Genomic DNA, 25,939 nt, shown 5'->3' with positions numbered 1-25,939 from the left:
AACCATCTCCGGATGACCAAGAGCGATACAGTGAATTCTTACTGTGAAAGATTTTGGAACTCTTTTCTACCTGCCTCTTCATTCAAGAAGATCTCGTTCAGAGAACAGATTGAGCGGTTTACATTGGGTCTACCTACAGAGATCCGAGACCACTGCTTGGAACAGAAGTCAGCTTCTATTCAGGAGTTGATGAGTCATGCGAAGCGGGGCTTTGCAATTCACTCTGGCAGTCTGACCTACCCCACAGATGAGGTCACGACACAACGAACCGGACAGACTTCTGGGAATGAAAGTAGAAAAAGAAAGAGCAACCCAGAGAAAAAGGATGCACGACCCCGACTTACTCCTCAGGAGCGGACTCGCTACATCAGGGAGGGGAAGTGCTTTGGATGCGGGGAAACTGGACATATCTCCGCGAAGTGCCCTAAAAAGACACAGAAAGAACAGAATGACAAGGACGACGAAAGGCCTGAGAGTTCGAGAGCAGCTGAGGACCGTGTACGAAAAGGCAAGATGAAAACAGGACTGGTTCCAGATTGTGTGGGTACTGATCCCGACACCATGGATGAGAGTATAGAACTTTGCCGAGCTTGGGGCAAAGTGAAAGATCAAGAGGCCCTAATTTTCTTTGATGGAGGAGCCAAGGCCAACTTCATTTCACCGGAATTGGCGGCGCGGCTCGAGATTACTCCCGATCGGATGGGACCACTTGCAGAGGCAGTTCTAGCGGCACCCGGCAGGGACGTAGCCATTACACCTGTCATTGGCAAACTTCGGTTGCATTGTCAGGGGTATTTGGGGCATGAGGACTTCTTCATAATGCCTTTGGAGGGTTGTGATGTTCTCTTAGGGATTCCCTGGTACCACAAGAACAACGCCGTGGTCGATTATCGGGCGAGAAAAGCGACTTTGACTACAGAAAAGGGCAGAACAATTGTACTTGATATTAAACTGAAGGGCGAGTCTGTCCCTATTATATCGGCTTCGGCCATTTCAAAATTAATGAAATCCAGTCTGTTTGTTTACTCGATCTTTATGAAAGAGTTGAGTGATGATGATAGGACAAATATGTCTAAACTTGATAAAGAACGCCAAGATTTTCTACACTCTCACGCCGATTGCTTCTCAGAAGGTCTGCCAGGAGAGTTACCACCTGCTCGTCCTGAAGATCATACCATTGATCTGATACCTGGTAGTACACAACCGAACCGGCCACCCTACCGTGTGAGCCGAGCACAGAATGAAGAGATTATGAACCAAGTGAAAGACCTCTTGGAAAAGGGTCTTGTCCAGCCTAGTACTTCACCGTATTGCTCTCCAGTATTGTTGGTTTTGAAGAAAGACGGATCTTAGAGAATGTGCATCGATTATAGAGCTCTCAACAAAATCACCATCAAGAACAGATTTTCGATTCCTAGGATCGATGATATACTCGACAGGTTACAGGGATCTTCATGCTTTAGTAGGATTGACTTGAAGAGTGGATATCATCAGATCAGAATAGCACCGGGAGACGTCTACAAGACAGCTTTTCGGACGACTTTTGGGTTATTTGAGTTTTTGGTGATGCCTTTTGGCTTAACCAATGCTCCTGTGACATTTAACCGGATGATGGATAGGATTTTTCGAGAGTACAGGCTATTTGTTGGCACTTTCTTTGACGACATCATTGTTTTCTCCAAGAATGAGGCAGAACACAGAGATCATCTGCTTCAGGTCTTTCAGGCATTACGAGATCACAAGTTAGTGATTAATGCAAAGAAAAGTGAATTTTTCCTACCAGAGATACACTTTTTGGGACACATTGTGTCAGCCGCAGGAGTGCAAATGGATCCGGCCAAGATAGAGACTATCCGTAATTGGCCCGACTTGAAGAATGTCCATGAAGTTAAAAGCTTCTTGGGACTGTGTTCGTACTACAGGCGGTTCATATGAAAGTTTGCAGAGGTTGCTTCCCCTTTGCATATCTTGACACAGAAAGGAGTACCTTTTTCGTGGGGACTCCCAAAGGTGACTGCCTTTCAGACGTTGAAAGAGAAATTGACTACGGGACCTATTTTGACTTTGCCGGACTTGCAGAAGTCATTTGAAGTATTTTGTGATGCTTAGATGACAGCACGGATCTATAGAAAGAGCTTTTGGCGGTTATCCATGCTCTTACTCAGTGGAGGCATTACCTACTCGGAGCGGATTTTACTGTCTTTACAGACCATCAGAGTTTGCACTACTTCTTGTCACAGAAGCAGCTTTCGAAAAAAAAAGGCGGTGGGCGAACATCTTGTCACAGTTCCACTTCCAGATTGTCCATGTGCAGGGACAGAAGAATGTGGTGGCAGATGCTTTGTCTCGGAAACCGTTGGTTCTGGCTATTTCCGCGATACATCATAGGAGCTTCGAGGATATGGCCGATCAGTATGCCGCAGATACAGATTTTGCAGATATTTTCACACGGATACGGGATGGGGAGATAGTAGCTAGATACTCCCTTCGGGAAGGCTACTTGATGAAAAAGACTATGTTGTGCGTTACACAACCGTTGAGGGAAAAGGTTATGACTGAATGCCATTGTCCACCTTTTACGGGTCACCGCGGCATTGCTACCACCATGAAAGGGGTAGAGAGATATTTCTTTTGGCCGAGACTCAAGAAAGATGTGGAAGAGTTTGTGTGCAGTTGCTTGGTATGCCAGAAGGTGAAGTTTAACAGGCATAAAGCAGAGGGATTGTTACAGCCTTTACCCATACCCACCCGCCCCTGGGAGAGTATAGCGATGGATTTCATTTTTGATCTCCCGAGAACACAGAGTGGTCACGATGGTATATGGACTGTTATTGACAGATTTAGCAAACAGGCTCATTTCATTCCAGTGAAGAAAACAGTCAAGCCGGATCACTTAGCGAGACTGTTTGTGGCCCAGATTTTCAGATTACATGACATGCCTGAGACAATTGTCTCCGACAGAGACCCCAGATTTACGAGTTTGTTGTGGAAGGCAATTTGGGAGAACATTGGCACGCGGTTGCAGTTCTCGTCATCGCTCCACCCGCAGACTGATGGGTAATCCGAGATTGCCAATTCAGTGGTTCTAGATTTATTGAAGTCTTATATCTCAGATCAGAAGACTCAATGGGAAAGATATTTACCTTTGGTGGAATTTGCCTACAATAACACGATACACTCGTCGACAGGAAAGGCGCCATTTGAGATTGTTGAAGGTGCTGCAAAGGTTCCACCCTTCCTGAGCACGAAAGATAAGATCTTTGAAGCGGATGAATATACGCGAGATTTGGATACGGCTTTTGCCAAGGTTCGCGAGACTTTGCAGAAGTCTCAAGAACGACAGAAAAAGGCAGCGGATCGCCATCGTCGCGACATGAAATTGAAGGAGGATGATTGGGTGCTCTTACGTTTTGAGAAGGCACGCCTACGAAAGAACAAGGGAAAGGAGAGGCTTTTTCCAAAGCTTAGTATGCGATACTACGGCCCTTTCCAGATTACTGAAAAGATAAATGAAGTCTCCTTCCGACTGAAACTGCCAGATACTTGGAGGATTCACACTGCATTTCATGTGAATCTCTTGAAACCTTTTAAAGGTGATGTGCCTGATGATGGGGAGCCTGATGAGCAACCCGAAGTGGAAGAAAACGAGGAGATCCTTGTTCCTGAACAGATTTTGGCACATAAGGATACGAAGAATAAGGGTAAAGTCCGAAGGCGGTTCTTGGTTAAGTTCAAGAATTATCCTGCACTTGATGCGAAGAGGATGGAGGAGGAGGACCTAGCAGATACTCCTCGGATTGTGAAACTTTACCTCGATGTTTTGGTTTAGCATAGTCTACTCCAAACGGAACCCAGAATTCAGCTTGGCCGGAGATCTGGTGCAGTGGGATGCACAAGAGGGGAGTCACTCCACTCCTTTGTCAACAGATGCCTCGATTTTGATACTAAAGTCACTGATGTCTCTTTGAGCTTCAAGGATACTGAGAGCTGACAATATTCTGCTGGATGACTTTATGAAATGGAATTCTTGATTATGATACTGATTTGTTCTTGACTTCTTGTGAGTGCAGGAACTGATAGCCGAAATGACTGCAGCATTTTGGTCTGATTGATCTCGAATAGACATGGTTGCAATAGGGGTTAGTCAATCGGACATCGATGAGGTCCCGATTGGACCTAGATGTGATTGCTAGCTACATTGCCGATAAATCATGGTCTAAGATCCGAATGAATGTTGAATGTCATGAGATGTCCTGTGATGTCTGGTGATGTCCTGTGATGTCGTGTGATGTGACTGTCGATTTTGTACATGTGCTAGATGTGCGTTCCTAGTATGTAGGTACTAACAGTCAGTGTCTGCTAAGACGGTTTATGGCTTTTGTCGGTTTTGCAGGCGTAATCGCGGTCGATTACAATGCTTTCAAGAGGGGGGTATGTCACAAAGTGATGACGTGGCGGACAACAGAAACCCTAATTTCTGCCAGAAACCCTAAAATTCTTGCAAACCCTAATTTTTGCCACAAACCCTAAATTCCGGAAATCGCGGAGGCGGATTATTAATTTTTTTTTTTTTTTTTGGGAAAATGATGAGCGACGCGAATTTTGCTTTTGCTTTTTTTTTTAAAAAAAAGAGAAAAGACAAAGAGAGAGAGAGAACTGATGCTTTTGATTTTAAAAGCTTTTGGGGCTCTGCTTTTGGGCATCCCTTGTAACCTTTAAATTAGTGGTGAGGGCCTCACTTCTCAGAGCATCTGGACGCAGAGCCTGAGAGTGAAACCCTAACCGCTCTCATGTACTTTGATGATTGATTAATACAAAAAGAAATACCGAAAGGGGCGCCAGTCTTTGGGGCCAATATCTCTAGGCACGGAACTCCGCCGGGCCAGTGCAAATCTATTGTGATCTGTGAATTGTTTTGAAGTGGTTATTTGGTGCTGTCGCGGTTGATTCTTGACTTGGAGTGTCCAAGTCTGTTACATTGTACGGATTTTCCGGAAATTGCGCCGCAATTTGCGCTTGCAGCTTTTGGGCGTTGCTTTTTGCATGAAAGAGAGAGAACTTGCTTTTTTTTTAAAATTAAAAAAAAAAGACTCTCTCTAAGAGAGAGAACTGATGCTTTTGATTTTGAAAGCTTTTGGGGCTCTGGTTTTGGGCATCCCTTGTAACCTTTAAATTAGTGGTGAGGGCCTCAGTTCTCAGAGCATCTGGACGCAGAGTTTGAGAGTGAAACCCTACTGCTCTCTTGTACTTTGATGATTGATTAATACAAAAAGAAATACCGGAAGGGGCGCCAGTCTTTGGGGCCAATATCTCTAGGCACGGAACTCCGCCGGGCCAGTGCAAATCTATTGTGATCTGTGAATTGTTTTGAAGTGGTTATTTGGTGCTGTCGCGGTTGATTCTTGACTTGGAGTGTCCAAGTCTGTTACAGTGGTATCAGAGCACAGTCGATTTCTCTGCTACGGGAAATCCGATCCCCGAACTTTTTTTTCCGCGGCACCTATGGCTTCAGGCAATGATCAGTCGACTCCCTCTGCATCTGGAGATGCGGGCTGGGATCACAACGAAGATTCAGGCAGAGAGTATGGCCCGCCTTGGCCTACTTAGGCGGAGCGGCGAGAGATAGAGCGTCGCCAGTTGATCGGCGATGCAACAAAGATGATGCTCAATTTTGCCAAGGACCCGAAGATGGCAAAATATATGAACCAGACCTCTTTGGAAGAGGTACAGATAGAGTGGCAGAGAACCACAACACCACTACCGAAACCCGCTCTCAAGAAACCTTCTGCCTCCAAGAAATATACGGAGAAGGAACTAGAGAACGTGGTTGTTGCACGGATTGCTCAGCTTTTTGACACGCAAAAGAAAGCCAAAAAGCATGGCAAAAAGCAGAAGAAAGGCACTGACTTCCCGGGATATTTAGGTCGTCGGTCGACATTTGACAAGGCAAAGAAATTGAAGAAGCGTGTCAAGTTTGAAGACCTACCCAGTTCTTCTTCTTCTTCTTCTTCTGACAGTTCTTCTAGCTCCTCGGATTCAAGCGAAGAAGACAGAAAAGGTAAAAAGCGAAGCAAGAAGCAACGCTTTGGAAAGGGCAAGAGAAAGGCAAAGAAGGCTAAATCTCGCCCAGAGACTGACAGTTCTACTGAGGACTCGTCTATAGACAGCTCAAATTCCGATGACGGAAAGTTTTATGCGAACAAGAAGAATTTTTACAAAGCCAACCAATATGACTTTCTCGAAGATAAAAGCAAGAAAGTCCGAGAGTTTAAGGAAGGTGGCCACTCGATCAAGTTTGATACTTTTCAGGATACTCAGATGCTTCGAAGGCTTTGTCTTTTACAGATAAGGCCATGACACAACGAGCCGAACAGACTTTTGGGAATGAAAGTAGAAAGAAAAAAGGAGCAACCCAGAGAAAAAGGATGCACGACCCAAGCTTACTCCTGAGGAGAGAGCTCGCTTCATTAGAGAGGGGAAGTGCTTTGGATGCGGGGAACAGGGACATATCTCCGCGAAGTGCCCTAATAAGGCACAGAAAGAACAGAATGATAAAGACGACGACAGGTCTGAGAGTTTGAGAGCAGCTGAGGAATGTGGCAGAAAAGGCAGATAGAAAAGCTGAACTGGTACCACATGGCGTGGGACCTGCACCAAATCTAATGAATGAAAGTACAAACTTTGCCGCTTTCGGGGCAAAGTGAAGGATCAAGAAGCTCTTTTGAAGGAGCCAAGGCCAACTTCTTTTCACTTGGAATTGGCGGCTAGATTTGGAACTACGCCCGACAGACTGACGCCACAGGCGGAGGTAGTTCGACTGGCACCCGGATGGGATGTTGCCATTACACCGAGCATTGGCAAACTTCGTTTGCAATGACAGGGGTGTTCAGGGCACGCGAGTGACGTTCTACTCGGGATCCCTTGGTACCACAAGAACTACGCCGTGGTTGACTACCGGGCCGAGAAAGCGACTTTGATAAATGAAGGGCTTAGAGATTGTACTTGATGAACTTCAGTTTTCTTACTCATTCTTTTGGGAGAACTGAACGATGGATAAAGGTTGAATATGTTTTGACCTGAAGAAAAGAACGCCAAGATTTTTTTTTTTTTTCTCCACGCTCATGTCGATTGCTTTTGAGAGGGCCTGAAGATCATACCATTGATATGATATCTGGAAGCACGCCACCGAATCGGCCACCTTACCGTGTGAGCCAAGTACAGAATGGAAAGATTATGAACCCAGTGAACGACCTCTTGGAAAAGGGTCTTGTCCAGCCTAGTACTTCACTGTATTGCTCTCCAGTGTTGTTGGTTTTTGAAGAAAGACGGATCTTGGAGAATGTGCATCGATTATAGCACTCTCAACGAAATCACCATCAAGAACAGATTTCCGATTTGTAGGATCGATGATATACTCGACAAGTTACAGGGATCCTCGTGCTCTAGCAGGATTGACTTGAAGAGTGGATATCATCAGATCAGGATCGCGCCAGGAGATGTCTACAAGACAGCTTTTCGGACGACTTTTGGATTATTTGAGTTTTTGGTGATGCCTTTTGGCTTAACCATTGCTCCTGCGACATTTAATCGGATGATGTACAGGATTTTTCGAGAGTACAGGCTATGTGTTGGCACTTTCTTTGACGACATCATTGTTTTCTCCAAGAATGAGGCATAACACAGAGATCATCTGCTTCAAGTCTTTCAGGCATTACGAGATCACACGCTAGTGATTAATGCAAAGAAAAGTGAATTTTTCCTACCATGGATACACTTTTTGGGACACATTGTGTCAGCAGCAGGAGTGCAAATGGACCCGGCCAAGATAGAGACTATCCGTGATTGGCCCGATTTGAGGAATGTCCATGAAGTTAGAAGCTTCTTGGGACTGTGTTCGTACTACAGGCGGTTAATACGAAAGTTTGCAGAGGTTGCTTCCCCTTTGCATACCTTGACACAGAAAGGAGTACCTTTTTCGTGGGGACCCACAGAGGTGACTGCCTTTCGGACATTGAAAGAGAAATTGACTACGGGACCTGTTTTGACTTTGCCGGACTTGCAGAAGTCATTTGAAGTGTATTGTGATGCTTGTGGTCGTAGTCTGGGTGCGGTCTTGATGCAAGAAGGCCATGTCATAGCTTACGAGAGCCGTTTGTTCTCTAGGCCGGAGATGACACCACAGATCTATGAGAAAGAGCTTTTGGCGGCTATCCATGCTCTTACTCAGTGGCGGCATTACCTACTCGGAGCGGATTTTACTGTCTTGCGCTACTTCTTGTCACAGAAGCAGCTTTCGGAAAAGCAGATGTGGTGGGTGAACATCTTGTCACAGTTCCAGCTTCGAGATTGTCCATGTGCAGGGACAGAAGAATGTCGTGGCAGATGCTTTGTCTCGGAAACCGTTGGTTCTGGCTATTTCCGCGATACATCATAGGAGCTTCGAGGATATGGTCGATCAGTGTGCCACAGATACAGATTTTGCAGATATTTTCACACGGATACGAGATGGGGAGACAATAGCGGGATACTCCCTTCGGGAAGGCTACTTGATGAGAAAGACTATGTTGTGCGTTACACAGCCGTTGAGGGATAAGGTTATGACTGAATGCCACTATCCACCTTTCATGGGTCACCGCGGCATTGCTACCACCATGAAGGGGGTAGAGAGATACTTCTTTGGGCAGAGACTCAAAAAGGATGTGGAAGAGTTTGTGCGCAGTTGCTTGGTATGCCAGAAGGTCAAGTTTGATAGGCATAAGGCACAGGGATTGTTACAGCCTTTACCCATACCCACCCGCCCGTGGGAAAATATTGAAATGGATTTCATTTTTTTTAATCTCCCGAGAATACAGAATGATCACGATGATTTTCCGATTACATGGCACGTCTGAGATGATTGTCTCCGACAGAGACCCCAGATTTATGAGTTTGTTTTGGAAGGCAATTTGGGAGAACATTGGCACGCGGTTGCAGTTCTCGTCATCGTTCCACTTGGAGACTGACGGGCAATCTGAGATTGCCAATTCAGTGATTTTAGATTTATGGAAGTCTTGTATCTCGCATCAGAAGACTCAATGGGAAAAGAACTTACCTTTGGTGGAATTTGCCTACAATAACACGATACACTCTTTGACGGGGAAGACGCCATGTGAGATTGTTGAAACTGCTGCGAAGGTTCCATCCTTCCTGAGCACGAAAGATTAGAAATTTGAAGCGGATGAATATTCGCGAGACTTGGATACGGCTTTTGCCAAGGTTTGCGAGACTTTGCAGAAGTCTCAAGAACGACAGAAAAAGGCAGCGGATCGCCATCGTCGCGACTGGAAACTGAAGGAGGATGATTGGGTGCTCTTACTTTTGAGAAGGCACGCCTAAGAAAGAAAAAGGGAAAGGAGAGGCTTTTTCCAAAGCTTAGTATGTGATACTACGGACCTTTCCAGATTACTGAAAAGATAAATGATGTCTCCTCCCGATTGAAACTGCCAGATACTTGGAGGATTCACAATGCATTGCATGTGAGTCTCTTGAAACCTTTTAAAGGTGATGTGCCTGATGATGGGGAGCCTGATGAGCAACCCGAAGTGGAAGAAAACGAGGAGATTCTTGTTCCTGAACAGATTTTGGCACATAAGGATACGAAGAATAAGGGTAAAGTCCGAAGGCAGTTCTTGGTTAAGTTCAAGAATTATCCTGCACTTGATGCGAAGTGGATGGAGGAGGAGGACCTAGCAGATACTCCTCAGATTGTGAACTTTACCTTGATGCTTTTGGTTTAGCATAGTCTACTCCAAATGGAACCCAGAATTCAGCTTGGCCGGAGATCTGGTGCAGTGGGATGCACAAGAGGGGAGTTACTCCACTCCTTTGTCAACAGATGCCTCGATTTTGATACTAAAGTCACTGATGTCTCTTTGAGCTTGAGGGATACTGAGAGCTGACAGTATTTTGCTGGATGACTTTATGAAATGGAATTCCTGATTATGATACTGATTTGTTCTTGACTTCTTGTGAGTGCAGGAACTGATAGACGAAATGGCTGCAGCATTTTGGTCTGATTGATCTCGAATAGACATGGTTGCAATAGGGGTTAGTCAATCGGACATCGTTGAGGTCCCGATTGGACCCAGATTTGATTGCTAGCTACATTGCCAATAAATCATGGTCTAAGATCCGAATGAATGTTGAATGTCATGTGATGTCCTGTGATGTCTGGTGATGTCCTGTGATGTCGTGTGATGTGACTGTCGATTTTGTACATGTGCTAGATGTGTGTTCCTAGTACGTAGGTACTAACAGTCAGTGTCTGCTAAGACGGTTTATGGCTTTTGTCGGTTTTGCAGGCGTAATCGCGGTCGATTACAATGTTTTCAAGAGGGGGGTATGTCACAAAGTGATGACGTCGAGGACAGCAGAAACCCTAATTTCTGCAAACCCTAAAATTATGCCAGAAACCCTAATTCGCAGCAAACCCTAACTGCTGGAAACCCTAACTATTAGCTGAAACCCTAATTTCTGGCGCGAGTGCCACGTGGCAGGGTTGTACGGATTTTCCGGAAATTGCGTTGCAATTTGCACTGGCAGCTTTTGGGCGTTGCTTTTTGCATGAAAGAGAGAGAACTTGCTTTTTTTTTAAATTTAAAAAAAAGAGACTCTCTCTAAGAGATAGAACTCATGCTTTTGATTTTGAAAGCTTTTGGGGCTCTGCTTTTGGGCATCCCTTGTAACCTTTAAATTAGTGGTGAGGGCCTCAGTTCTCAGAGCATCTGGACGCAGAGTCTGAGAGTGAAACCCTACCGCTCTCTTGTACTTTGATGATTGATTAATACAAAAAGAAATACCGAAAGGGGCACCCAGTCTTTGGGGCCAATATCTCTAGGCGCGGAACTCCACCGGGCCAATGCAAATCTATTGTGATCTGTGAATTGTTTTGAAGTGGTTATTTGGTGCTGTCGCGGTTGATTCTTGACTTGGAGTGTCCAAGTCTGTTACAGATATTTATGCCAACCAGATGCTCAAATACGTTTTCGAAGAATCACCTTATTGATGAGATTCATTCGGGATGGCAAGTGCCCATTCACTCCCCTCTCAATTCGGCAATGAAACAGAATTCTAAGCCGGGTGCAGATAAGTGAAGACCGTATTTGCAGGATAAGTTTGACAATGCAGTAGAGCAACAGGTCAACAAAGTCATGAAGTCTTCGACAGCTCTTGAAAGAAAAGTCACGGAGCAGATTACCCCAGCTACCTAGGTCGGAAATCTACATTCGAAGCAATCAGCAGATCCAAGAAGTGTGTACGCTTTGAGCATGAACTATTCATCTTCGTCTTCATATAGCTCTGAGAGTTCCTCTTTCTCCTACTCCAGCGGGGAGGACGGGAAGCACCAGAAGCAGAGAAAGACTCTGAAGAACAAGTTGAACAGGAAGGACAAACGACCCAAGAAGAGCAGATCTTGTAAAGGATCTTGGAAACACAACAAACATTCTTATAGTTCTGATGAGGATATGTCATCCTTGTATAGTTGTGATTTGGACGAGTTAATGTTTGGAACGAGGCGGAGGTAAGATTACCGATTGAATTGGTTTGATCAGCTTGAACAAAAGGATGGGAAAACCAAAGGCTTTACAATGTGTGGGCAAGCATTCAAATTTGATACCTTTATAGGATATAAAGATACCCACAGAGCTCTTGCTTTCATACAACAGTTCCACATTGTTTTCTAAGGAGGATGCTTCTTTGAACACTTTGAAGTAGGAAGAGCCTCTTCCTATTTAAAGACAATGTCCATACTTGGTGGTCGACCCTACTTTTGCAAAAAGAAGCACCCACATCATGAATAAAGTTCAAACAAGTTTTCACCTCCGCATGGCTCACTGAAGAATATGAAGAGGATGTTATCACAACATGGAATTATCTTCTGATGACCAAAGAAGATACCTGGACAATTTTTGCCAAAGGTTTTGGGATATCTTTCTACCAACTTCGTCCTTCAAGAAAATTACCTTTAAGCAGCAAGTTGAGTGGTTTTGTTGCAGTTTGCCCAAGGAGATCCGGCGATACCGTTAGCAAAAGGTGGACTCCATTCATTGGCTCATGGGTTACGCCAAGCAAGGATTTGGTATATATGTCGACGTACCCAATGGATAGGCTAGAGTCTGCTCAATAGGGGCCAAACGAACCCAACGGTAACAATGAGAAGGTGAAGCAACAAAAGAAGAAACCAATTGGCCCTAGACTGTCAGCTGAGCAGCAAGCTGAATACCACAAAGAGGGCAAATGCTATGGATGCGGGGAGCAGGGGCACGTTCTTGCCAAGTGTCCTAATAAAGCGTTCTTGCCAAGTGTCCTAATAAAACATTGCCATTACACATGTCATAGGCAAACTTTGGTTGTATTGTGAGGGGTATGTAGGGCACGAGAACTTCTACATCATGCCTTTGGAGGGGTGTGATGTCCTTTAGGGAAACCCGTGGTACCACAAGAACGGCGTCGTGGTCGACTACAATGCAGAAAAGGCAACGTTGAAGAACGAGAAGGGTAGAGACATTATTCTTGATGTAAAATCAAAGGGGAGTTCGTCCCACTTGTATGGGCTTCAACTGTTTCAAAATTAATGAAATCCAGTCATTTTGTCTACTTGATCTACTTAAATGAACTAAATGATAATAAAAGGTCAAATATGTTGGACCTAGAGAAGGAATGGCAATACTTTTTGCAAGCTCAAGTTGATTATTTCTCTGAGGGTTTTCTTGGAGAGTTACCTCTGTAATGAAATTGGGCTATTTAACTTGAGAGTAGCGGAAATTAATGAGAGTACTTTTGAGAAATGACTTTGTGAGCATAGCGGGTGAACATAATTGAAGATAGCAGCACAATCATAGCAATTAGTTAACTTGGCATGAACAATACTTTTGGAGAGAGAATTTAGAGAACATGACAACATTTGAGGACCGGCTTTATGTGGAGCCAGTCCCCCCTCCAATAGGCATTTGTATTATGATTTCCCCCATTAAGAGAGACTTGTTACAATACAATCTTTGCGTTCCTTGTGACCTAGGTGATGCAATGAAGATGGAAAGCTTCATGCATCACAAGCATAACATAAACTTGAAGAAAGCTTTAACTATCCCAAGCCTCAGCCCCAAGACCTCAAACACCTTCAAAGGTGGAGAGAGCTAGCAAAGAATGAGGGTAGGGAAGAGAGAGAAGAAACATTTCATAAGAGAAAGAATTAGTTCCTCACTTATCATAACTCTTCTTGTTAGCATACATAATAGCATAGTAATGAAGCTAGAGAAGATGGCAAGCTCAAGCATTGAAGCATGGCTCTTGGTTGGATTTGCACTCCATAGCCAAGAGTGTTGGTGTAGGCTCTCAACTTCTCAAAGAGCTTGGAGAAGCAGATGGAGCTCTTGCACTTTGCATAGCACACAATGAGAGTGTTGGTGAGTGTGTGTGGGTGAGTATACCCCCTAAGGAACCCCCTAGCTTGCTTGGGTCGACCTCCCCTTGTAGCTCATGCTTGAAGCTCATTGGACCCCTCCAGGCCTAGCCAATCACAAGCAGGAGGCATTACAAGCAACAAGGGTAGCCTTGGGACAAGTGTCCCCCTTTCCCCTTTGAGAGAAAGGACTTGATAAATGCAAAATCAATTAAATAAATCTCCTAAATTATCATTGGACCCCTTGGGTGGCCAACCAATAGGCTTTAGGCACACCATGAAGGTAACACGAGGAGGAACTTGACAAGTGTCGCTTTTGCTTTCTTTGTACCATGCATGCCTTGTGTGAGTGTGTGGGTGTTCTCTCTCATCCCCCCTCTTGTAGGGCTCGCCCCCTCCTTGTAGGGATTGAATCTTGACCTTTTGACACCTCGAGCTCCTCACGCATAGGCCCAGTTTCCACCACAAGCTTGGCCCTTAAGCACTTTAAGCTTGGGCTGCGTTTTGACCTCAAGTGCAATCCTAGCATCTCAAGCATGACAAGCATCTCAAGCACCTCAATCATCAAGCACCTCAAGCACCTTAAGCTTGGGCCGGGTTCCCACCTCAAGCACCTCAAGCTTGGGCCGGGTTCCCACCTCAAGCTCAGCCTTAGCTTACCTAAGGTCAAAGGACTTTTACACTAACTATTGAAGGTCTTCAATGAAGCTAACCCTAAGGTTTTATGCTCCATTGGTTAGCCTTGCTCTTTGATAGACCATCTCTCATTTGGGCCCCTTTACCATTGGCCCCGTGTTGAGATAGATCTATAAGCACATGTCAATATCTTAACCCTTGTTCCCGTTTATTCTCCCACATTAAGTGATTAGTTTAATATGAGAAAATCATATGGGGTGGTTAGATATTAGTTTTTATGACATTACCTCTCTCTTGAAATCATAGTCGTCCTCGACCATGAGGTAGAAGAGATAAAGCCTTAGTCATTAGTCAATCTTACTTAGCGGGTAGAGGATCCCTTGTTACCCTACGACTTCTTTCCAAGATGGATGACTAATCCATTTGGTGCTTGAGAGACATAGTTGCCGCAAGCATGTCTACTCTTTAGTCCATTTCATTCTCCTAAAATAGTGACAAATTCTACTTGGTATTTGAGAGACGTCGTCATCACAAACATGATTCTAAGCATGCATACTAGTTAAATTTGTGCACAATTAAAAAGAGAACTAGTTTTATAAGACAAAAACATGAGCCATTTAAAAGAAATTTGTACATTTGCTTACTCTAATGTAGCATTGTAAGCATTGACAAGGTTCATACTATCCTTAATCTGTATTCCTTGCATCCATCTAGCATCTTCAAAAGGATAATTTTTGAATTTAATAAGATACCGTCGGATAATCTTACCATGTCGTAGTACCTTGTCTTCTTGCCGTAGGATAGCTTCGGGTTGTAGCACCTCTTCTTGGTCTTCAACTTCGGGAGGGTCTTCAATAATTGGTTCACTTGGTGGCTCTCCTTTGTAGGGCTTGAGTAGGCTCACATGAAAAGCATTGTGTATGAGTCAATGGTTGGGCAATTTGAGTTGGTAAGCCATCTCATTGATGGGCTTCAAGATTTGGAAAGGACCATAGTATCTTTTTGCTAGCTTAGCATAATACTTTTGATGGCCCATAGGATTTTTGCCCGTCGTTTGCCTTAATCGAGCCTTAGGAAACTTAAGTAAGACCCAATCATTTTCTTTGAACGTTAAGGCCCTTCTGTGCTTGTCAACATCAACTTTTTGCCTTTGTTGAGAGATGGATATAGCCTCCTTAATCTTTTGAAAAGATTCTTGTAGGTGACGACTATATTCATTAGCGGCGAAGATCCTCCCATGTACTTTGAGTAGCAAGGGACTTTTAGGTCATTCCTCAATGATCTCAAAAGGTGCTTTTCCCGTAGAAGTATGTACAATATTATTGTAGGCATACTCTACAAGAGGTAAGTACTTTTTCCATTATGAGCGTTTATCTTCTTCGATAACATAAGTTTTGAGTAGATCGAGTATCGTAAGATTGGTTCTCACTTTGACCATCCGTTTGTGGGTGATAGGCCGAAGAGAAATTCAATCTTGTTCTTTTCAAAGAGATCTTTCTAGAAATTACTGGTCATTCTAGGATCTCTATCTGACACGATGGATGTTGGTAGTCCATGATGCTTGAAAATCTGAGATATGAAGAGAGTTGCCATTTGGTGTGTCTTAATAGTCTTTTTCACAGGAATAAAGTGTGCTTGTTTGCTAAACCTGTCGACTATTGTCCATATTTCCATATTCCCATGGATATACTTGGGTAATCCAAAGATGAAATCCATGGATATACTCTCCCATGGTGAATTTGGGATAGGCAATGGCTGGAGTAATCTAGGTTGCTTCCCTCTATCATATTTGGTCTTTTGGCATACTACACATTTTGAAACATACTCTTGTATGTCCACTTTCATGGTAGGCCAATAGATATACGTCTCTACTCCTCGGAGAGTAGGTTGAATACCTCTATGCCCCGCATAGGGAGGAGCATGGGATTCATATATAACTTTCTCACGAAGGGAATGGGTAACACATAGCCTATTGCCGTGGAGAAGAAAACCATCCTGCAAGGTGAATGGTTCCTCTTTCTTTCCCAAAGCAAGGGGTGACATTATGTCTCTAAGGGTCAATAGCATACTCATCTATCATAGAAGATAGATCATTGTGAGTAGCTATAGATACAACATTAACTTTTGGTCGTCGTGAAAGTGCATCGGCCACTTGATTGTGCTTATCAGCAATGTGAGCAATATGAAAATTAAATTGCGAAAGAAAATTTGTCCACCTCATTTGTTTGTCGGAGAGCTTGGTTTGCGTCATGAAATACTTGAGACTTTGGTGATCGGTTTGTAGAATGAATGGAGTCCCAAGTAAGTAGTGCTTTCATGTGTCTAGGGCATGTATAAATGCCCAAGACTCGTTCATCCGTATTGAGCCTTCGGCTCTTATATGATGAGCACGGAGCGGTGTGTGCAAGTGAAAGAGCACGCGAAGAAGTGCAGGGTGTGCACCTTGGAGAGGGACGAGTGCAAGCAGGAAGCAGGGCGCTAGCAGAACGAAGAGGGAGAGAGAGTAAGCGCTACTCGTTAGTTGGAGGGAATAAGTGAGTGAGTTTTTAATGAAATCACATTCCCTTTATTAAAAGGTATATGACCAATTTATAAGTTAGTGGCCAAGTTCAATGTGAACTTGGCCAAAGGTTAGTAACCTTTCAAATATACATCAAAGGGGGCCATTTGGGCCTTTAACCCAACAACCTCCCACTTAAAGGCATAAATGGCGCCTTTAAGCTACGTGACTCCCACCATCTCTATGTATAGATGATGTTGTGCTTTGGATAAGCACTTAGTGAGAGCATCAGCTGGATTTTGTGATGTATGGACCTTAACCAATGTAATAAGGCCATCCTCAAGCACTTCTCGTATGAAGTGATACCGCACATCAATATGCTTTGTGCGTGCATGAAACATGGCATTCTTTGCCAGGCATGGGGCACTTTGGCTATCACAACCAAACATAGGTGCCTTGGCAGGCAAACCAAACTCACTGCATAGGCATGCTAACCATAAGCACTTAGTGAGAGCATCAGCTGGATTTTGTGATGTATGGACCTTAACCAATGTAATAATTAAGGCCATCCTCAAGCACTTCTCGTATGAAGTGATACCGCACATAAATATGCTTTGTGCGTGCATGAAACATGGCATTCTTTGCCAGGCATGTGGCACTTTGGCTATCACAACCAAACATAGGTGCCTTGGCAGGCAAACCAAACTCACTGCATAGGCGTGCTAACCAAATAGCTTCTTTAGAAGCCTCAGTGGCTGAAATATATTCAGTCTCTGTCGTAGACAATGCAACAATCTTTTGCAATCTAGAACACCATGAAACAGCACCTCCCGCAAGAGTAAACACATAGCCACTTGTGGATTTCCGTGTATCCACATCACCAGCCATGTCAGAGTCACAAAATCCCTTCAACTCCATTGGTCCTTTACCATAGCAGAGGCATTTATTTTTAGTCCCTTTCAAGTACCTCATAATGGACTTCACTGCATCCCAATGCAACCTACCTGGATTAGCCATAAATCGTCTTTGTAGTACCTGCAATCGGGTTTCTTGTGACCTTTCTTGCCACATTGATAGCAAGTCACATCACCCTTGCCTTTGCTGGCATTTCCCCTTTCCTTACTCTTACTCTTACTCCTTTGTGCATAAGCATTCTTCTTTTCTGTCCTGCCTCTAATCATGTTGGTAGAGCTGCCTCCCTCTCCACTTGCTTTCCTCTTGATTTCCTCATTCAAGATAGAACCCCTAACACCATCAAAGGTCAAATTGGGGTTATTGGATAATGAAACCACCAATGTTTCCCATGACTTAGGTAAGGTCATAAGCAAGAAGATAGCTTTCAGCTTATCATCAAAAGGAGGCAAGCATGAATTCTGTAACTGCGACAAAGTACCTACGAACAACGACAAGTGCTCTGCAGCGCTCTTGGACTCATCTAGTTGCTCTGTTTGTTCATGGAGGGACCGGTATGCTTCCAGAAAAGCACACGCGTGAAGCTTTGATACCACTATAACAGGATGGCACCATGTGCCAACTGAAAAGGACAATCTAATTTAAACTTTTAGCACTTCAAAACAACTCAACAGAGAGAGAGAGAGAGAGAGAGAGAGAGAGAGAGAGAGAGAGAGAGAGAGAGAGAGAGAGAGAGAGAGAGAGAGAGAGAGAGAATCCACGCGAGAGACATGGAGTGGCGGAGTTCCACTCCCAGACGGCATTGGCCCCAAACCCTGGCGCCCCTTTTAGTATTTCTTCAACAAGAATCACAAGATCCGGGACTCTGCTGTGCTCCTTTACAACTTGGGATGCCAAAGAGAGAGCCCCTTCTCCATTTTTAAAGATCCTTGGCCCCCAAAATCGTCTCACATGAAAAGCAACTGCATCTAAATGCAATACGTCCAAAATCTGGCGCCCCAAACCTGCTAGTGCAAATTGCGGAAATTCTATACAATGTGTCAACGGAAAATTCGGAAATTGCCGCACGGGATGCCATGTCAGCATCTCATACAATGTTGATGGTTCTATTGGTTCTTTTAGGCCCCTCGATCAGTTCTTGTAAGTTGGTAGGGTTAGAATTTTAATCCTAACCCCTAAGTCTTCAGCTGAAGGATTTAGGCCCCTCTCACGTCGTGAGTAAGTTGGTCAGAGCTTCAGGGTTGCCACATCAAGAGTTTGTGACAATGTACCACATGGCTTGCCCTATCACCACCGTACCGTATGGTCCTTTGAATCATTGCGCGGTTCACGAAGCAATTTGCGCATGCCCTGCGTCAAAGATGGGTTCTTTGCTTCGTTTTTGGTACGGCTTGTTTCTTTATCCTTTCTTTCAGTCAGGTCAGATCATTCCACATCTTCACTTTTTGACACACAACCTTGGCTCTAATATCCATCTTACTCTCCATGGAACGACGATCACACACAAGGAGGTGGCAACTGTAGACACCGCCCTGCCATAGAGGGAGAAATCCTACAAGCTCACTCCTGGGCTACATATGATTGTTTGCCTGCCCACACTAGCCTAGGCCACCTGCGGATCTCCGTCGTGGGCACCCTCACTCTTGAACCTAGCTGCCTGCACGCGTGTGAGTAGACTCGATGCCTAGTCTAGCTCTGTGGCCCCTGCTATCACTGCCTTGGGTACCCCAAGTCGGGAATCCGACACGACACCCAAGAGAATCACTTAAAGTACTTCACAACTTCACAACTTGAGTCTACACGGCCCGACGTAGTTCCATGCTCGAGATTGGCCCCAAAGATTGACGCCCCTTTTGGTTTTTTTTTCATATTAATGCTTGATCAAAGTACAACTCCCGCGGGTACTCGGCTCTCAGACTCTTTGTCCAAATGCTCTGAAGAGTGAGGCCCTTGGGCTCCTTTTATTCTTACAAGGGATGCCAAAGCGAGCCCCAAAAGCAGTTAAACTCTAAAGCAAACTGTCCCAAAAGCAACTGGTCTTCAAAAACTGCCAAAAAGCATCAACGCAAATTGCAAAAAACGGTACAGCCCTACCACATTAGCAGCCAGCATGAAAAGCGGAAATCTGTACAATCTACCACGTCAGCTCGCCAACGTGTATTGTGGGATTTCGTACTGCTGCTACGTGTCATGCTGTTCGTATAGCTTGTCATCCACATGTGTGTGTCCAGGTAGTTTTGCCACGTCATCATTTTGTGACATAACCCCCTTTTGAAAGAATTGTAATTGCCTTCGATTACGCGTGCAAAATTAGACATAAGCCATAAACCAATGACTCTTTAACTACTGACGCACTAGTCGACACAAATCCAACACTTGTACAAAGACGACAATCACGTCACAGTTAGATCACATTCAGATCTCATCCAAATCACATCACATGACATATCAAATCAATCACAGAAAAATTCATTCCAAATCTCAAACCTTGACGGTTAGCAACATATTTAGTAATCGCATCTAGATCTATCCCGGACCTTATTGATGTCGAATTAACTAATCCTTATTTCGATCATCTCTATAGAGATTTTTCACTCAAGCACTATTGTGTGTGAGTAGGTTGTCACAAAGTGATGACGTGGCTACGGACAGCAGAAACCCTAATTTCCGGAAATCGCGGAGGCTATTAAGATTTTTTTTTCTTAATAGCCTCCACGATTTCTGGAAATTAGGGTTTCTGGCAAAAATTAGGGTTTTTGCTGTCCGTAGCCACGTCATCACTTTGTGTCACTGATGTCTCTTTGAGCTTCAGGGATACTGAGAGCTGACAGTATTCTACTGGATGACTTTATGAAATGGAATTCCTGATAATGATACTGATTTGTTCTTGACTTCTTGTGAGTGCAGGAACTGATAGACGAAATGATTGCAGCATTTTGGTCTGATTGATCTCGAATAGACATGGTTGCAATAGGGGTTAGTCAATCGAACATCGTTGAGGTCCCGATTGGACCTAGATGTGATTGCTAGCTACATTGCCGATAAATCATGGTCTAAGATCCGAATGAATGTTGAATGTCATGTAATGTCCTGTGATGTCTGGTGATGTCTTGTGATGTCGTGTGATGTGACTGTTGATTTTGTATATGTGCTAGATGTGTGTTCCTAGTACGTAGGTACTAACAGTCAGTGTCTGCTAAGACGGTTTATGGCTTTTGTCGGTTTTGCAGGTGTAATCGCGGTCGATTACAATGTTTTCAAGAGGGGGATATGTCACAAAGTGATGACGTGGCTACGGACAACAAAAGCCATAATTTCTGCCCGAAACCCTAATTTTCGGAAATCGCGGAGGCTATTAAGATTTTTTTTTTTGTGAAAATGATGAGCGACTCAAATCTTGCTTTTTCTCTACAATATGAGAAAGAGAGAGAGAATGCTATCGGGTTCATTTGGGAGCTATCAATACTCCAAAATCATCATCATCTCATTCTTATTCCTGTTATCTGCTCACAAATAGCAGGTTCTTTCATAAAACATTAGTTTCATTGAAAATTCAAAATCATCTTTTAAAAAGTCTTATAAATCCATAAAGCAAAATAATGCTAATTTATCCATAATTTTCTATCTAACATCTATTATGGAATGAGTATCACCTCATCCTGCTGTCCTTTCAATCTGTCAGTTGTCTTGATTCTTGTGCCTATTTGGGGCACCGTGTAGCGATGTGTCCTTGTTCTCCACATTCAAAACACTTTCCTGCTTTGAAATATTCATCTCTTTGGTCTTCTGTCAATGGAGATCGTCTATCTCTTTGTCGTCTGTTTCTGTTCTGACTTGTATAAGGTTCATCTGGTGGGCAAATCAAGTTATCCGAATGTATAGCAAATCCCCGCTTCGCATGTCCCATCAACTGTTGTATAGACTCGAACTTCTTTTCAAGACAATAGTCCCGGATCTCTTTAGGAAGTCCAAAGCAGAACCATTCAATCTGTTCCTTAAAACTGATCTTCTTAATGGATGAAGCAGGTAGAAAGAAATCCCAAAACCTCTCATAGTAAGAATCCAAAGACTCTGTCTTGACCATCCGAATGTGGTTCCAGTCAGTAATCACATCTCGTATGTATGCTTGTGTGAGTCATGAAGAAATAAAGAGTTTCTTGAATTTCAACCACTTTGTTGGTGCTTGTTTCCTTAAGAAAAGAGTGGACCACCATGTCTGTGCATTGCCTTTCGAAAAGGATGCTGCCCGTCTGATCTTGGAGTGCTCGGAAAATGCTATATCAAACTGTTGGATAAAAAGGCTAAAGCCTTAGGAGCATCTCGAAACCCTGAAAAGTACTCAAACTTTACTGCTTGTCCTCCCTCTCCTTTTTGCCCTTGTCATCGAGAAAATCATACTGATTGGCTTTGTAAAAGTGCTTCCTCTTTGCATAAAACATAGGATCTTTCCGTCGTTTCTTGCCCTTTTTATCCTCATCACTCGAGTCAGAAGAAGATGAGCTGTCCGAGCTGTCAAAAGGAAATGAGGACGAACTGGGAATCCTTTGAAGCGTACGCGCTTCTTCTGTTTTCTGGCGTTTTCAAAAGAGGATTTTTGGCGCAAGTAACCGGCAAAATTAATTCCCTTGTTACGTTTCTTTAGTTGCTTTTCTTTTGACCCCAATAGTTGGTTGACTCGTTTTTCAACAACGTCCTCTAGTTCATCTTCAGTAAACATTCGTGGAACAGGAGGTTTCTTGAGGATTGATTTGATGGGATTAAATGAAGACGGGAGCGCGTCCGATGCGCGATGAAGTAAGGATGGGGGTGGCTAATAAGTCCGGGGTTGGGGCTCGGAGATTCTTTAATATCAAATTCCAAAGTGCCCAAGTGCCCTGTCTGTAATTTGATAGAATTGGTATGCTTTGAGAAAAGCACACGTCTGATACTCTGATACCACTGTCACAGTCTTGGGCACCCCAAGTCGAGAATCAGACATGACACACAAGAGAATCACTTAAAATACTTCACAACTTTAAAACTTGAGTCGACACGCCCGGCGTAGTTCCATGCCCAGAGAGATTGGCCCCACAGATTGGTGCCCCTTTTGGTACTTCTTTTATATTAATGCTTGATCAAAGTACAACTCCCGGCTCTCAGATTCTGCGTCCAGATGCTCTGAAGAGTGAAGGCCTTGGGCGCCTTTTATTCTTACAAGGGATGCCAAAAGTAGAGCCCCAGAAGCAGTTAAACTCAAAAGCTAACTGTCCCAAAAGCAACCGGTCTTCAAAAACTGTCAAAAAGCATCAGCGCAAATTGCGGAAATCCGTACAGCCTTGCCACATCAGCAGCCAGCGTGGAAAGTGGAAATCTGTACAATCTGCCACGTCAGCCTGCCAGCACATTTTGCGGGATTTCGTACTGCTGCCACGTGTGATGCAGTCCGTACAGCCTGTCAGCCACGTGTGTGTGTGTGTGTGTGTGTGTGTGTGTGTGTGTGTGTGTGTGGGCAGTTTTGCCACGTCATCATTTTGTGACACCTGCAGGCCCGTAGCCTAGAAGTGTCCCTTTGTTGCTTTGAATATGTCATGCTCGACCAAATCATATTACTGAGGACCAACATCTGCACGACCCCTACATGGAGTCTCCTTTTCAAAATGCTGGTAAGAGAGTCCACTACAGGGCACTGTGAGATCAAGATCAATCCTGCAAGTGAATTTACTGCGCTTTGAAAGACTTCATAATGGTATGTTTGGGGCTTGCAACCTTTGTTATAGTGTGCTTAATACTCTGCTTGACATTTACTTTTGACTGTGAGCTTTAGCATTTTGTATTGCACGAGTCTCGAGAAATCGTTTTCCCACTTTGTCCTTGTATCTATTTTGTTCTGCTGTGTCTATGAATGTTTTATGGCTCAAAGAGATATGTTTGAGAAACTTGCCCAAGTTTCTGCACCTTTAACAGCATATTCATTGATTGATGCAGGTTATTAAAGGTGATATTATGAGAATGGAGTTCCCTGAATTCGACCTATGTGTAGCCAATATTCCATACAAAATCAGTTCTCCCCTCACTTTCAAGCTGCTTAGCTGCACCTCAAAATATCGGGCTGCAGTTATGATGCTGCAACGGGAGTTTGCCAAACGGCTAATGGCCACTGCTGGTGATCCGCTTTTCAGCCGCCTTTCTGCCAATACCCAGCTTTTAGCAAGTGTAAGCATCTTGATGGAAGTTAGTAAGGCAAACTTTTCACCTCCTCCGAAAGTTGACTCAACTGTTGTCTGCATTAGCCCCCACTTGTCACCTCCACCAGTGGATTTGCAAGAATGGAATAACTTCATCCGAGTATGTTTTAGTAGAAAAAACAAAACTTTGGGAGCCATATTTCGACAGAAGCATATTCTCTCTCTTCTAGCAGGACATTCTTCCCAAGGTTTTTCTGGTCCTGATGAGGAAGACAGTGAGGATATAGAATGTAAGGACTTAGCAGTAGATTACTCTCAACAAGAGGATCAAGAAGTTGAACCCAGAAATACTGAACTCTGCAGTCAGGTGGATTTGGGTGAATTGAAGGAGACAGCTCTAGATGTTTTGGGCTGTCTAGGTTTTGCGGAACGGAGATCTGTCAAGCTTACGCAACCTGAATTTTTGAAGCTGCTGGCATCCTTCAATGAGGCAGGAATCAATTTTGGAAATGCTCGCACGGCTCGACCGGCTTGATTGCTTGTCCTCCTCAAATGGTTTTGGGTTGTTAGCGAGGCAGTGAAGTTTATGTTAGCTATCAGATGGCGCTTGTACAGATTTACTGCTGGACAGCTTGAAAGTTAATTGTAGCTGAGAGCTTAACGAAGCCTCTCCTGTGTAGAGTAGAAGCTTCTGTTTAACAAAGCTGCAATGGTTGTTGGCTGGCAAAGCATAACATCCTATCATGGTGGTTTTCTGCCCTACATAATAGCTTCCAAGCACATGTCACACTTGGTTACCATTGAGATTGCAAGCAGATTGGGCACTCACTGTTCGCGATTGCTGAATCGTTTTCAGAAGCTATATGCTTGGGATCTTTCTTCATGAGATAATTTTAACAGGTTAAAAATAAATTCTTTTCTCTAGTATCATTTCTCTTTTCTAAGTGTCGTGACATTGCTTTCCATGAATGGGAAGGATATGGTACAAGAGCAGGTTTTATGCAAAGATGTTAAGATAATGGAGTGCCGTTTTATTAGTATGGCTACTAGCGTGGTTTCTTAAAAAATACTACACATCACACATCTGTGCGTTAGCAAGCTACACAGTCCCCTTAACCTTCTCACCTTGTTAATTTTGTCCACGGCTACCTAATCTAGTAGGGGTCTGTAGGTCTCGACTCACTGAAAATCGTAACCTATGAATGCTAATTTGGTCTTTTACTCGGGCAAAAGCATGTGTACAACCCTAGAAAGCGTCGGTTTAATTTCAGGCTATTCTCTCCGGGTACTCAGCTGATGAACTAATTGCTGGGATACCTAATGAATTATTTTTTTAAAGTTATCCTGAGCCTTTATCTATTACCTTATAACCTACGTCTGGTATGATTTTTTGTGGGGTTCTAAAAATTTCTCATGCCCTATTTTGGACTAGCGCTCAATCTGAAACCTTGTGAACTCGGGATTTGTCCCATTGTATTTCAATATCTCTGCTCTGTCCCTTACTGCCTCTGTTGCACTCTGGCTGCTTGTGACCACGTATCTTAGGATATCATGAATGTAGAAGGCCAAGGCATTACATTCTAAAGATGGTCCAGCTCCTCTCGGACTTTGATATAAATAGGTGAGCAAGATTTTCTTGCTCATTTAGTCTTGTGGTAGCTTAAGCTTTTGTTGCGCACTCATACTTTATTCCCACTGAGGATGGTGTGTTTATAAAAAATTAACTGGTTCCGACTGATTTTTTACAAGTACTTATGTTTGAAACTATTGCGGATTTATTTCCATGAGACTATTGCTGGGTGCTGTATCTCACAATAATTTTAGCATTAAAAGAATCCTTTGATAATTTGCTAAGGTGTTCTAAGTATATTTTGGGAGTTTTCTTGGTCTAATACTGTAGAAAAAATGCAGTTGGCACAGTAGGCTTTTGAGATTCATTAATTTGACCTCAGATGCTCCTTGGCCAAGTAAATATGAGATCTTATACTGTAGAATAAAAGCTGGTTGGCACACTAGGTTGAGATTCACTAATTTGACCTGACGCGTAATTCAGATGCTCCTTGGCCAAGTAAATATTACTTCGGATCTCCGCTCGAAGGCTTGTGGTAGCACTGTACTGATAAAATTCTGGGTTTTAACTTTTATTCCCCTCAAATTTGTAATGAGTACCTCTGCTAAGTAGAGACAATGGTTTTTATGCCCCATGCCTTAGCACTAATGAAAGATTACCTTACTTTGTAGTTGAGTATGATACTTTGCTTTGAATAAGATAGGGTTTTTGATCTC

At 43.7% G+C, this 25,939-nt stretch overlaps 1 protein-coding gene across 1 annotated transcript in view; it reads left to right on the top strand.

Annotated features, from left to right (window-relative positions):
• LOC147438080 (ribosomal RNA small subunit methyltransferase-like) overlaps window positions 1–24,577 on the top strand; it is a 39,971-nt gene extending 15,394 nt beyond the window's left edge. Inside the window, exon 2 of the mRNA XM_086487441.1 lies at window positions 23,454–24,577. Within this exon, the coding sequence (XP_086343567.1) occupies window positions 23,454–24,188 (735 nt within the window). The 3' untranslated portion in view covers window positions 24,189–24,577. The remainder of the gene's footprint in view (window positions 1–23,453) is intronic.
• The last annotated feature ends 1,362 nt before the right edge of the window (window positions 24,578–25,939 follow it).

The sequence above is a fragment of the Adiantum capillus-veneris genome, chromosome 17, assembly GCF_014529385.1.
Source record: "Adiantum capillus-veneris isolate H3 chromosome 17, ASM1452938v2, whole genome shotgun sequence".
Taxonomy (NCBI): Eukaryota; Viridiplantae; Streptophyta; class Polypodiopsida; order Polypodiales; family Pteridaceae; genus Adiantum; species Adiantum capillus-veneris.
The sequence above is the reverse complement of the archived record's forward strand: the minus strand, read 5'-3'. Positions and strand labels throughout refer to the sequence as shown.